The sequence below is a fragment of the Acipenser ruthenus genome, chromosome 5 (assembly GCF_902713425.1).
Source record: "Acipenser ruthenus chromosome 5, fAciRut3.2 maternal haplotype, whole genome shotgun sequence".
Taxonomy (NCBI): Eukaryota; Metazoa; Chordata; class Actinopteri; order Acipenseriformes; family Acipenseridae; genus Acipenser; species Acipenser ruthenus.
The window spans coordinates 77,796,067-77,810,327 of NC_081193.1; the positions used below are offsets into that span (position 1 = coordinate 77,796,067).

General features: G+C 38.4%; 1 protein-coding gene across 1 annotated transcript; it reads left to right on the forward strand.

Annotated features, from left to right (window-relative positions):
* Positions 1 to 1,111: 1,111 nt before the first annotated feature.
* LOC117402450 (large ribosomal subunit protein bL33m) lies at positions 1,112 to 13,924 on the forward strand. The gene is made up of 4 exons (XM_059024555.1): positions 1,112 to 1,224; positions 5,293 to 5,311; positions 12,825 to 12,931; positions 13,623 to 13,924. Exons 1-4 carry the CDS (start codon positions 1,203 to 1,205, stop codon positions 13,670 to 13,672), a joined length of 198 nt encoding a protein of 65 aa, XP_058880538.1. The 5' UTR covers positions 1,112 to 1,202; the 3' UTR covers positions 13,673 to 13,924.
* Positions 13,925 to 14,261: the final 337 nt, after the last annotated feature.

Sequence of the window (14,261 nt, forward strand, 5' to 3'; positions counted from 1 at the left end):
GGCCAATGGTAACTCTGAAGGAGCTGGAGAGATCCACAGCTGAGATGGGAGAAACCGTCCATGGGACAACTATAACCCGGACGCATGGTTGTGGCAACATCATGTTATGGGGATGCTTTTCATCGGCAGGGACTGGGAAACTGGTCAGGATTGAGGGCAAGATGGACGGAGCCAAATACAGGGAAATTCTAGAGGAAAACCTGTTTCAGTCTGCAAGAGACCTGGGACTGGGGCGGAGGTTCACCTTCCAGCAGGACAATGACACTAAACACACAGCCAAAGCCTCACTGGAGTGGTTTAAAAACAAGAACCTGAATGTCTTAGAATGGCCCAGTCAAAGCCCAGACCTCAATCCGATTAAGAATCTGTGGCAAGACTTGAAAATTGCTGTTCACCAACGGTCCCCATCCAACTTGACAGAGCTTGAGCAATTTTGCCAAGAAGAATGGGCAAAAATTGCAGGATCCAGATGTGCAAAGCTGGTAGAGACTTACCCAAAAAGACTCACAGCTGTAATTGCTGCCAAAGGTGCTTCTACCAAGTATTGACTCAGGGGGGTGAATACTTATGCAACCAACAAATGTCTTTTTTTTGTTTAATTAACTTTTGTGTCACAATAAAAAATATTTTGCACCTTCAAAGTGTTAAATACGTTGTGTAAATCAAATGGTAAAAATCTCAATTAAATCCATTTTAATTCCAGGTTGTAACACTACAAAATGTGGAAAAGTCCAAGGAGGGGTGGGGGTGAATACTTATGCAAGGCACTGTAAAAGCACCATAGCGATGGCCAGGGAGTTCTTATAGGGCCAAGAAAAATGTAACCTCAAATGAGTTTAGTTTACGAGAACTAAAAACCTGAATAAATAGTATCATAGAAAACTGTGCAGACTACAGCCCTTGCAGTCTATTTAAACCCATTGACAAGTCAATAGTCCACCTTTAATCAAAATAGTTGTGTTGACCCTTCTTTACTACAGGACAGTTGCATGGGCAAGCGAAGGGAAATAGCTCCTAATGGACATTCAAAGGTAGAGTAAGGTTACCAGTTTTCCGGAACGTCTGGTAAACCTGCGGTTGAATGTCATTTAAAAGGAAAGATCTTAAGTTCCATATGCACAACTGCCTAGTTTAAACCGGAAGTAGTTGTGCTGCATATACTCAATGTGACATACGATGTGCAGGCTCCTTTTTCTGGAAACATGTTTCTGACGTCGGTAAACTGTGAGTAGACAGCAAAATTCACTTCTACCTACCACATTACAAAAAATAACAATAATAATAATACCACGTTTAAGTGAGCTTTAGGTTTATTTTAATGACGTCATTATTAAGCCCGCACATGGATACGTTATTGTACTGCATTTTACCGGCTATCACCTACCCGTATTCAAATTAATACAATAGTGACATTTAATGTGTATTTTTTACACTTTTTTTTCAATATATTAATATATTCCTAACTAGCGCAAACAATAGACATATTTCACTTTGAATAAGAATGCACGAGCAGTCAAGTTTAGTTTACATCACTTACTGTTTTCTGATGGCAATTTAAAGACACGTCGTAACTTGTTTTCATGTACTGCAAAATCCCCCAAATTGTATCCAGTCATTTAATTTCCGATTACCTTATAAATAGTTTAAAAAAAAAACTGCGGTACTATTATTATTATTATTATTATTATTATTATTATTATTATTATTATTATTATTATTATTATGATGATGATGAAATGCATAGAGTACTGTAATTGACACAACAAAACAAACAAACAAAAAAACGTTATAACAAGTTTGTGTAAATTGTCAAATGCACAGAGTACTGTAATTGACACTGGACAACAAAACAAAAACGTTATAACGCAAACGTTTGTGTAAATTGTCAGACACATACGGCGTTTGATAACTCATATGATATATAACATTTGCGTCTCCCCGTTGAAAGTCACAGTTTCAAAGGTCTAGATAACAGATGATGATAAAGGGTGCTCGGTTGTCAGGTGTTTTTGTTTCAATGAGGAACAGCCTATTGGCAGTGTTATAGAAGATGTTTGTTTTCAACCCCAACCCCTGTCTTTGACAGTCTTTTAAAAGTAATTTATGTGCACAAGATTCTAACCAAGATTTAATGGTCGTTTGTAAAAATAAATAAGTGACCAGACTAAAAGTAGATGCACAGTCAGCTAATTTCAGCAAGTTCCAAACAAGATGGTGCAGCTTTTAGCAACTTGGCATTATCATGACCTTTAACTTCCTAAACTGACAGGTGTGTTAAATAAAGTGACAGCCTACTTCATCTTCCATAATAATCACGTCATTCAACGCTAAGGTGAAGGGATGGATTGATGTACTAGACTAACTGTTAATTATTCATTTGGACTTGGGTCATAGACTTCAGTTTGTAAACAAATAAAACAGTGCCCAAGTAAAAACGGACCAAAACTGTAGACCACTATTTATGTGTTAAACCGATTGTTTAGAAGTTGTACAGTGTCTTTGTTTTTCTTTACTTCCTGCATTTGTTAGTCTCAGCATTTTCTTTTTTTACACAAAGCTAGGTGAGAAGAAACCGTATCCGCTCTGGCCTGGTCCTTAGTTGCAGTTACAAGAGGTTTGCTTAGATCATTATTTGCCATGCTTACTTAATATTCCAATAAAGACTTCAATTAAGAAGATACTGAAAAAAAAAAAACTTCTAGTCAAAGCATTTGACAAATATATATTTGACTATTAATAGTTAAGCTTGGCAAATAATGACCTAAGCAGAGACAACAACAGGAAATCATAACATCTGATATTAAGGAATTAAATTGGGGAAACTGTAGATTATACAAAGAAAGGAACTTGCCAGTAATCTGATATGGATGACTGATTCAGTGCAACAACTGTTGCAATTAAGTGGAATGGCCTAGAGACATTCCATTTTTTCAACGTTACCCTAGAGATGTGCAATTGGATTCTATTTTGCAATGTTTCTGCATTTCTTTGTTGTTCTTTTAGAACAACAGTCAACTGTATTATTAGCAGATATGGTTTCTTCTGATAAGCCCTGACTTGGGCTTTCCATCAGTATTAATTCTGAATCTTGATCTATTCTAAGTGTTGCCTTTGATACTGTAGACCAGGGATCTCCAACCTGGTCCTGGGGAGCCCCTGCCCTGTAGGTTTTATAGGTGTCTTTACATCATCAGTGGCTAAAGATCTGGAACACCTGTTAATCTTGACTAATTAAGGCAATAATTGGTGCAAAAAAGTAACTGAGAACTCGGTTGCAATGAAAACCAGCAGACCCATAGGCTCTCCAGGACTAGGGTTGGAGACCCCTGCTGTAGACCAGGGGTCTCCAATCCTGGTCCGGAGGGCTAGTGTCCCTCCTGGTTTTTGTTCCAACTGTACCCTAAATTACTTAATTGGACCAATTCAATGCTTATTAGAAGCTTAATTGGTCCAATTAATTAATTAGCGTACAGTTTAGGGCTGCAACGAAGGGTACATTTTGACCTTCGAAGGTTCGGAACACATTACCGAAGGAAGGTTCGAACCTTCGATGGTACTAATTTGCATAATTTACTGGTGACGTCACCATTACTACTCGTTTATATTTTATTGAAAATGCTATTATTTTACAGGTAAGCCATATACATGGATTAAAACATTCATATGTAATTTAAAAATACATTATGTAGAACAGTAATCATGTTTTTATAATTTAAATAATAATAAACACATTGTTTATTTACACGTAATTGATGCTGGCGTATATTTTGTATGTTTCAACCATAGCACTTCTCTTACACTGTCTTGTACACGAGGTATTCAGTACGTATTTTATAGATAGATAAAAATCGGCACTATCAGCTGTTTTCATTATATATGCTACCGTTAGGTGAAGTTATCCACAGACTCAGAGTGAACTTCCATTTCTATGCTGATGATACCCAGCTATATTTGTCCCTAAAGCCAGGAATTTCTTATGCCTGGGTGTTATTAGCTACTTCCCTTACAGACATCAGGCATTGGATGTCACAGAATTTTCTAATGTTGAATTCAGATAAAACAGGGGTTATGCTAGTGGGCTCACATAACCAACTAAAAGGAAATGTGGGAAGAGTTTGGGGGTCATCTTTGATCCTGATCTGTCATTTGAGACTCATATTAGGGAAGTTACTAAAGTATCTTTTTACCATTTGAGAAATAGCCAAACTTAGACCAATTATTTACGTTTCTGATGTCGAGAGACTAATGCATGCTTTTGTTTCATCTAGAATTGATTATTGTAATGCACTATTTCTGGTGTCCCAAAAAGTGTGGTATCCCGCTTGCAGCTTGTTCAGAATACCGCTGCTAGAATTAAACCATGAAAAGTGGACATATTACCCTTGTTTTAGCCTCTTTACACTGACTCCTTGTGCAGTGTAGAATTGATTTTAAGATTTTGCTGTTAACTTACAAGGCCCTGAATGGATTATCACCTAGTTATTTGCAGGAGTTACTGACCCTGTATCTTCCAAACCGCACTCTGAGATCACAGGATGCGGGGCTGCTGGTTATTCCTAGGGTCAACAAAAGCAACACAGCTTTCGTTTGTCAGGGAAGCTGGGACCGTTACAGTTTTCAAGTCAAGACTAAAAATGCACTTTTATAAAATGGCTTTCTTAGTGGGTTTTAATGTAACTTTAAAATTGCTGCTTTTGTTTTATGTGTATACTGTTGTCTGACTGTGGCAGTTGTATGTGCGACATAGAGAACACTTCGCCTGATTGGTTGTTTTAGCTTGTTAAATCTTTCCAGAACTGCCGTCATATCATTGACTCGTTTTGTATTCTATAAATGCGCTGCTGTTTCTCTTGCTACAAAAAAACCTGAATCAGACACAAGTCGCCAAACAATTTGGTGTTTCCCGTTCTGGTGAGTTGCTTCACCATTCTGTTAATTAATGTGTATGTCTTGTATATTGCTGCTGATATTAACGTTAGTGTCTGTTACTTTATTATTATAGTTTATTAACATACACTTGCCTATTGTTGTTTTTATTAATATACATATTCAGTACATTTCATATGTTGATGCATGTGCGTCATGACAAGTAATACATATTTATTTATTTAATTATTGATTCATATTGTGGTGGCTAACTCTGTCTTAGAGAACACTTTGTTTGCTTCCCAATGGGTGTTCTCTTAGCTGGAGACTACTGTACTGCAGTTACTTTTTGATTAAACTGATTATAAGTGCATTTATGAAGGCTAAAAAAAATACATTTTCTTTTTTCTTTCATGTGAAAAACAGTGGCCAAGAGCAAATCAAAGTAAGTATTGTTATTAATATGTATTATTATTATTATTATGAACGCTTAAATATAAATAATAATAACACATGCCTTGGGTGGCCCCTTATTATTGAACACTAAAGGTCTCCACACAACGGGCGATGCGATTTTTCCGGCGATAAAATTGTATTTTTGCTGCGACAATACCTTTAACACCAGTGACGATGTTATAACATACAAATATGGATGGCAAACAAAGGATGCCAAATAACAGTTCAAGTTAAACGTTGTTTTGTTTATTCCCGAAATAAATAGTACATAAAGTTGACACAGCTATTTATGTTTTATTCCTTGCCATTGTCGTTTCTTCACAGTAAATAGTGGCCATAGACACGTTTTCATAAACTAATAACACAAGGTTTACTCGTGCCTTTTTGTAGCTGAACAAGCAAACGAAAACTGAAATTTAAACTTTAAACACTGCAAATAAAAAAACGTGGAAATGGTGTTGTAAAATGAAGGTGAAAATAACTAACCATTTTACTACTTGTTTATTACATTCCATATAACAGAAAGTAGCAACAAAAAATATATATAATATCAGGGTTAGAAGTTAACTTTAAGGCAGTAGTGAGGATTTGCTACCTGCCTGGAAAGTAGGTAACAAAATGCTTGGTGTTCGAATAATGAAGAAGGTGAAACAGAATCAGCAAGTCAATCAGGACATCAAGGTAAAAATAAGTGACTTTGTTTAGTAATTAACAGTTTAATTAAGATATTGAAATAAATAAAAACCAACATGCCTAGTTCTTTCCGTTTCAAAATTATCTGCGTCTTTCTAGTGCCAAATTTTTCAGAAACTTTAATTCTATCATCTAGGGAGGACCTTTTGTTTCTCCATGTTTTCTCTTTACCTTTACAAAAGAGCGCTGTTGTTTTATTGATCATGGATAAAAGACAGCTAAAATGGTTACCGTATTCCTTTGAATTTAGGACGTACCATTTCAAACCATATTTTTCTTATAACAATAGCCCTGTGTAAGGGTGCTTTAATACAGGTTTGAACCCGTTGCTGGGTAAGTGAATTGTGGTCGCTGGTCACGTTAGACATGTGGTTGCTTAATACAGTTAAATAAAAGCACAAATGTCATTGGGAAGAATTGAAAGTGGTAACTTAGACCAGGTGGTTGCAGGTGGTTTGACTGTGTGTGTGTGTGTATATATATATATTCAGACTTCTGACCAATTCTCTCATATTACTGAATTACAAATGGTACATTGAAATTTCGTTCTGATATTTTATTTTAAAACACTGAAACTCAAAATCAATTATTGTAACGTGACATTGGTTTTATGTTGGGAAATATTTTTAAGAAAAATAAAAAACTGAAATATCTTGCTTGCATAAGTATTCAACCCCTGTGCTGTGGAAGTGTCCCAGTTTACACAGATGAAAGAAATTGCCCTAACGAGGACACAATTACCTTACCATTGGCCTCCACCTGTGAACCATTAAAGTTGCTGTCACATTTTCTGGATAAAAACCCCACTGTTGAAGGATCATTGGTCAGGCTGTGAATCTGAAGGAAAATGAAGACCAAAGAGTATTCTACAGAAGTTAGAGATAAAGTAATACAAATGCATAGATTAGGGAAAGGGTACAAAATAATATCCAAGTGTTTGGATATCCCAGTGAGCACAGTTGGATCAATAATCAGGAAGTGGAAGCTGCATCACACCACCCAGGCACTGCCAAGAAAAGGCTGTCCCTTAAAACTCAGCGCTCAAACAAGAAGGAGACTTGTGAGAGAAGCCACAGAGAAGCCAACAATCACTTTGAAGGAGCTACAGAGTTCAGTGGCTGGGAGTGGTAATGGTGCACCAGTCAACCATATCAAGAGCTTTGCATAACACTGGCCTGTATGGGAGGATGGCAAGAAAGAAGCCGTTACTCAAAAAGTACCATCTGAAAGCACGTCTGGAGTTTGCCAGAAAGCATGAGAGTGACCCAGCTGCGATGTGGTAAAAGGTTTTGTGGTCAGATGAGACCAAGATAGAGCTTTTTGGCCAAAACTCAAAGCGCTATGTGTGGCGCAAACCTAACACTGCCCATGCCTCAAGACACACCATCCCTACAATGAAGTATGGTGGTGGCAGCATCAATCTGTGGGGATGCTTCTCATCATAGGAGGCTGTGTGGTCCAGTGGTTAAAGAAAAGGGCTTGTAACCAGGAGGTCCCCGGTTCAAATCCCACCTCAGCCACTGACTCACTGTGTGACCCTGAGCAAGTCACTTAACCTCCTTGTCCTCCGTCTTTCGGGTGAGACGTAGCTGTAAGTGACTCTGCAGCTGATGCATAGTTCACACACCCTAGTCTCTGTAAGTCGCCTTGGATAAAGGCATCTGCTAAATAAACAAATAATAATAATAATCAGCAGGTACTGGGCAGCTTGTTAAAATTGAAGGAAGAATGGATGGAGCAAAATACAGGGAAATACTGCAAGAGAACCCGCTTCAGTCTGTTAAAAAACTGAAGCTTGGGAGGAAATTCACCTTACAGCAGGACAATGATCCCAAGCACAAGGCCAAAGCAACATTGGAGTGGCTCAAGAACAAAAAGGTGAATGTCCTACAGTGGCCCAGTCAAAGTCCTGATCTCAATCCCATTGAGAATCTGTGGCACTATTTGAAAATTGCGGTCCACAAGCGTCGTCCAACCAACCTGAACAACCTGCAGCAAATCTGCCAAGAAGAATGGGCCAAAGTCACTCCGACACTGTGTGCAAAGCTGGTACATACTTACCCCAAAAGACTTAAAGCTGTTATTGCAGCGAAAGGTGGCTCTGCCAAATATTAATGTGTGGGGGTTGAATACTTATGCAAGCAAGATATTTCAGTTTTTTATTTTTCTTAAAAATATTTCCCAACATAAAACCAATGTCACGTTACAATAATTGATTTTGAGTTTCAGTGTTTTAAAATAAAATTTCAATGTACTATTTGTAATTCAGTAATATGAGAGAATTGGTCAGGGGGTCTGAATACTTTTGCAAGGCACTATATACAGTGCCTTGCGAAAGTATTCGGCCCCCTTGAACTTTGCGACCTTTTGCCACATTTCAGGCTTCAAACAAAGATATGAAACTGTAATTTTTTGTGAAGAATCAACAACAAGTGGGACACAATCATGAAGTGGAACGAAATTTATTGGATATTTCAAACTTTTTTAACAAATAAAAAACTGAAAAATTGGGCGTGCAAAATTATTCAGCCCCCTTAAGTTAATACTTTGTAGCGCCACCTTTTGCTGCGATTACAGCTGTAAGTCGCTTGGGGTATGTCTCTATCAGTTTTGCACATCGAGAGACTGAAATTTTTGCCCATTCCTCCTTGCAAAACAGCTCGAGCTCAGTGAGGTTGGATGGAGAGCATTTGTGAACAGCAGTTTTCAGTTCTTTCCACAGATTCTCGATTGGATTCAGGTCTGGACTTTGACTTGGCCATTCTAACACCTGGATATGTTTATTTGTGAACCATTCCATTGTAGATTTTGCTTTATGTTTTGGATCATTGTCTTGTTGGAAGACAAATCTCCGTCCCAGTCTCAGGTCTTTTGCAGACTCCATCAGGTTTTCTTCCAGAATGGTCCTGTATTTGGCTCCATCCATCTTCCCATCAATTTTAACCATCTTCCCTGTCCCTGCTGAAGAAAAGCAGGCCCAAACCATGATGCTGCCACCACCATGTTTGACAGTGGGGATGGTGTGTTCAGGGTGATGAGCTGTGTTGCTTTTACGCCAAACATAACGTTTTGCATTGTTGCCAAAAAGTTCGATTTTGGTTTCATCTGACCAGAGCACCTTCTTCCACATGTTTGGTGTGTCTCCCAGGTGGCTTGTGGCAAACTGTAAACGACACTTTTTATGGATATCTTTAAGAAATGGCTTTCTTCTTGCCACTCTTCCATAAAGGCCAGATTTGTGCAGTATACGACTGATTGTTGTCCTATGGACAGAGTCTCCCACCTCAGCTGTAGATCTCTGCAGTTCATCCAGAGTGATCATGGGCCTCTTGGCTGCATCTCTGATCAGTCTTCTCCTTGTATGAGCTGAAAGTTTAGAGGGACGGCCAGGTCTTGGTAGATTTGCAGTGGTCTGATACTCCTTCCATTTCAATATTATCGCTTGCACAGTGCTCCTTGGGATGTTTAAAGCTTGGGAAATCTTTTTGTATCCAAATCCGGCTTTAAACTTCTCCACAACAGTATCTCGGACCTGCCTGGTGTGTTCCTTGTTCTTCATGATGCTCTCTGCGCTTTAAACGGACCTCTGAGACTATCACAGTGCAGGTGCATTTATACGGAGACTTGATTACACACAGGTGGATTCTATTTATCATCATTAGTCATTTAGGTCAACATTGGATCATTCAGAGATCCTCACTGAACTTCTGGAGAGAGTTTGCTGCACTGAAAGTAAAGGGGCTGAATAATTTTGCACGCCCAATTTTTCAGTTTTTTATTTGTTAAAAAAGTTTGAAATATCCAATAAATTTCGTTCCACTTCATGATTGTGTCCCACTTGTTGTTGATTCTTCACAAAAAATTACAGTTTCATATCTTTATGTTTGAAGCCTGAAATGTGGCAAAAGGTCGCAAAGTTCAAGGGGGCCGAATACTTTCGCAAGGCACTGTATATTATATATATATATATATATATATATATATATATATATATATATATATATATATATATATATAGTACTGTGCAAAGGTTTTAGGCAGGTGTGAAAAAATGCTGTAAAGTAAGAATGCTTTCAAAAATAGACATGTTAATAGTTTATATTTATCAATTAACAAAATGCAAAGTGAGTGAACAGAAGAAAAATCTACATCAAATCAATATTTGGTGTGACCACCCTTTGCCTTCAAAACAGCATCAATTCTTCTAGGTACACTTGCACACAGTTTTTGAAGGAACTCGGCAGGTAGGTTGGCCCAAACATCTTGGAGAACTAACCACAGTTCTTCTGTGGATTTAGGCAGCCTCAGTGGCTTCTCTCTCTTCATGTAATCCCAGACAGACTCGATGAAGATAGTTCTTAATGACTTTCGCTGTATGTTTGGGGTCGTTATCATGCTGCAGAATAAATTTGGGGCCAATCAGATGCCTCCCTGATGGTATTGCATGATAGATAAGTATCTGCCTGTACTTCTCAGCATTGAGGAGACCATTAATTCTGACCAAATCCCCAACTCCATTTGCAGAAATGCAGCCCCAAACTTGCAAGGAACCTCCACCATGCTTCACTTCGGCAAACAAACTGCCTTCTGCTACAGCCAAATATTTCAAATTTTGACTCATCAGTCCAGAGCACCTGCTGCCATTTTTCTGCACCCCAGTTCCTGTGTTTTCGTGCATAGTTGAGTCACTTGGCCTTGTTTCCACGTCGGAGGTATGGCTTTTTGGCCGCAAGTCTTCCATGAAGGCCACTTCTGACCAGACTTCTCCGGACAGTGGATGGGTGTACCAGGGTCCCACTGTTTTCTGCCAATTCTGAGCTGATGGCACTGCTGGACATCTTCCGATTGCGAAGGGAAGTAAGCATGATGTGTCTTTCATCTGCTGCAGTAAGTTTCCTTGGCCGACCACTGCGTCTACGGTCCTGATGCAGTATAAATCCCTTGTGTCTTGTTGCTGTGCTCAGTCTTGCCATGGTGTATGACTTTTGACAGTAAACTGTCTTCAGCAACCTCACCTTGTTAGCTGAGTTTGGCTGTTCCTCACCCAGTTTTATTCCTCCTACACAGCTGTTTCTGTTTCAGTTAACAATTGTGTTTCAACCTACATATTGAATTGATGATCATTAGCACCTGTTTGGTATAATTGTTTAATCATACACCTGACTATATGCCTAAAAAAATCCCTGACTTTGTGCAAGTGTACCTAGAACAGGGGTGGGCAATCCTGGTCCTGGAGGGCCGGTGTCCCTCCTGGCTTTTGTTCCAACTGTGCTCTAAATTACTTAATTGTACTGATTATTACCAATTATTGGTCTAATTAAGTAATTTAGAGCAGAGTTGGAACAAAAGCCAGGAGGGACACCGGCCCTCCAGGACCAGGATTGCACACCCCTGACCTAGAAGAATTGATGCTGTTTTGAAGGCAAAGGGTGGTCACACCAAATATGGATTTGTTTTAGATTTTTCTTCTGTTCACTCACTTTGCATTTAGTTAATTGATAAATATAATCTATTAACATGTCTATTTTTGAAAGCATTCTTACTTCACAGCATTTTTTCACACCTACCTAAAACTTTTGCACAGTACTATACAGTGTGTATATATATATATATATATATATATATATATATATATATATATATATATATATATATATATATAGTAATTAAACCATATTTGATGTTTTATTTGTTTTACTGTAAAGGTTATGTATTTAATCACATGTAAATCAATGTAATGTAAAGCATCCAGAGATGATAAATAACAAAAGCAAGAAAAGTATCAACATTATAATTAAATACTAATTATATTTTAGTTCTTAGTGTTTGACACGATTTGATAGGCGAGTCTCCTCTAATTGTATCATCAGCTGGTAAAAAAATCACACATATGTTAGTCCTGTTGTACAGCTAATAAAAATGTAAAATACATACTAGCTTTTCAGAATACTTATTTCAGTAAAGGTAAACAAATCATACACATCAGCTATATCCAGTTCCCTGTAAATGTACTCCCAGATATTCTCCCTCATTGCAGTGTCTTTATAATTTTTGTGTTCTTTATTGTACAGCTCCAGGTATTTTGATACCGCAAGAATGATCTTTTCTTCTGCCATTGTTTACTGAAGGCACGCAAGGGAAGCTGTTCCTCATTGGTCAGTTCCTTAGCTGCCGCACGACAAAATCACAAACTTAGGAACCAATCCTATTTGTTTCGCATTGCTTGTGTCGCCCATCGCATCGCAGGCAGTGCGAATGTCTTGTATCAAAACTGCATGTTTTATTTTTTTTGTCTTACGACACATTCGCTTGTCGCATCCCGTCCGGCGTGTGGAGACCTTTAAATGGTTCCTATTGTTTTCCAAGGTAGGTAGCACTGTGCTGTGTAAGAATTGTTACAGATCACTATCAGCTTAAGACACAAAAATGTCTGTATTTGTACTACAAACTATAACAGTATCTAAACATTAGACGTTGAGAAATGTTAAATTTTAAAATCTTATGAAAAACGTTTTTGTAATTGCAATTGACAGCATGTGGTTACATATTAACAATGACAAATATTTAATCATCTTCAAGAGCTGATAAATCGCAACTAGGATGCTGTTAGGTGCCGTAGGTTTTGTTGTTTTTTGATGTGTGATGAGAAGCGATTAACAGTTTGGGAGTGTGACAGATGCAGTTGCATTATTATGGGGACATTTGGACCTCAGGTTGGGAGCCTCAGCGTTAGGGGATATGAACCCTCTGCAGAGATGCAGTGTGATGATTTGCAATGCTGGTCTGACAGTGCGCTGTGTCTGTTTCAGGACACTCCTGGTCCAGATGATGAGTGCGGCCGGGACAGGGTACAGCTTTAACACCAAGAGGAACAGGCTGCGTGAGAAGCTGGTGCTGAGGAAACATGACCCCAAAGGTGAGGAGGGTGGAGCACTTGGTATGGGTGATGGAGATGGTCAAGGAAGAACGGACTGATTGAACATCAGTGATCCCTGCTTATGGGGAGGCTCCCCTAGTAAAGGCACGGACGAGTGGTGTGAAGGGTGAGTCATACAGTCAAGGGGAGCGCAGGTTCCTGGCTGATCTTCACTTGGGATTCAACAAGGATCATTGGCACTGGTGCTTCCATGGGTTAGGGAGGCAAAAGTGGCAGAGATTGTTTCTCCTCACCATGCTACAGCGGACAATACTGGCCAGGTGGCTTGTGAGCTCATTGGAGATACGTGCAGGGTTGGCCTTTGTCATCCAGGGGAAGGTAGCTACAACTGCTGTAGATCCTGGTTGTAAAGAAGCAGTTGGCTTGGTTGTGAGATTAGAGGACACCCACCGGCACCCTCTGTTCTTCTGAGCTGTCGTGGGGATTATTGCGGTGTGGGAACATCATTGTACATTCTAAAGTTGGGATAAAATAATTGGGTGTGAATTAAGGTGCTTTCAGGGAACTCATTTCATTCTTGCAAAAAAAAAACATGTATAGAAAGACAAAGAAAAAAAAGGAAAAGCTGTGGTGCGCATTCCATATTACAAATGATCTGTACTGCCACCTACTGTCCTGGGGGGTTCATCCATTCACTCCGTTTCTCATTTGTTTTATTGTCTTTACACAGTGGACAAGCATGTCCTTTTCTTTGAGAAGAAGAAGATCCGCTCCATCTAAAGCAGCAAATCATCACAAACTGACTTTGATTCACTACAAATGGATCTCTTTGAAAGAATTCCTGAATTTTGTAACAGGAGAACTGGTTTAAATGTCTTTTTTTATCATCCCAGTCTTAAGAAAGTAATTTAATAATTTAATGGGGGAGGGAGGGTAATAATAAAGCTGTTCAAGGTGAAATGTTTAAATGGTAAACAAAAATTAAAACCCTAAATGGTGTAGTATTGTATTAAATGTTAAACTGAAAAGGTACTGTTTTGTGTCATGTATTGTATCATCATTTATTGTATCTTGATACACTGCACTGTAATGTATTAGTATGTGAAAACAAAAGTAAAATACAACACATAAGGTAAACCTTTTTTTTTTTTTTTTTTAATAGAGATAAAAAAAAAATTAAACAAGTTATTCATATAAAAAGATTCGGATTGAACGAGTTCAAGCAGAAATGTTTACTTAGCTTGAATATGGGCTATTCTTTTGACCACTGTATTTAAATACAGTGAATCTACTGCATTAAGTCCACTCTGCAGTTCTGTAAACAATAATGTTGTGCAGCTCCCTTGAAAAGTGGAGTTGCACTTTTCAA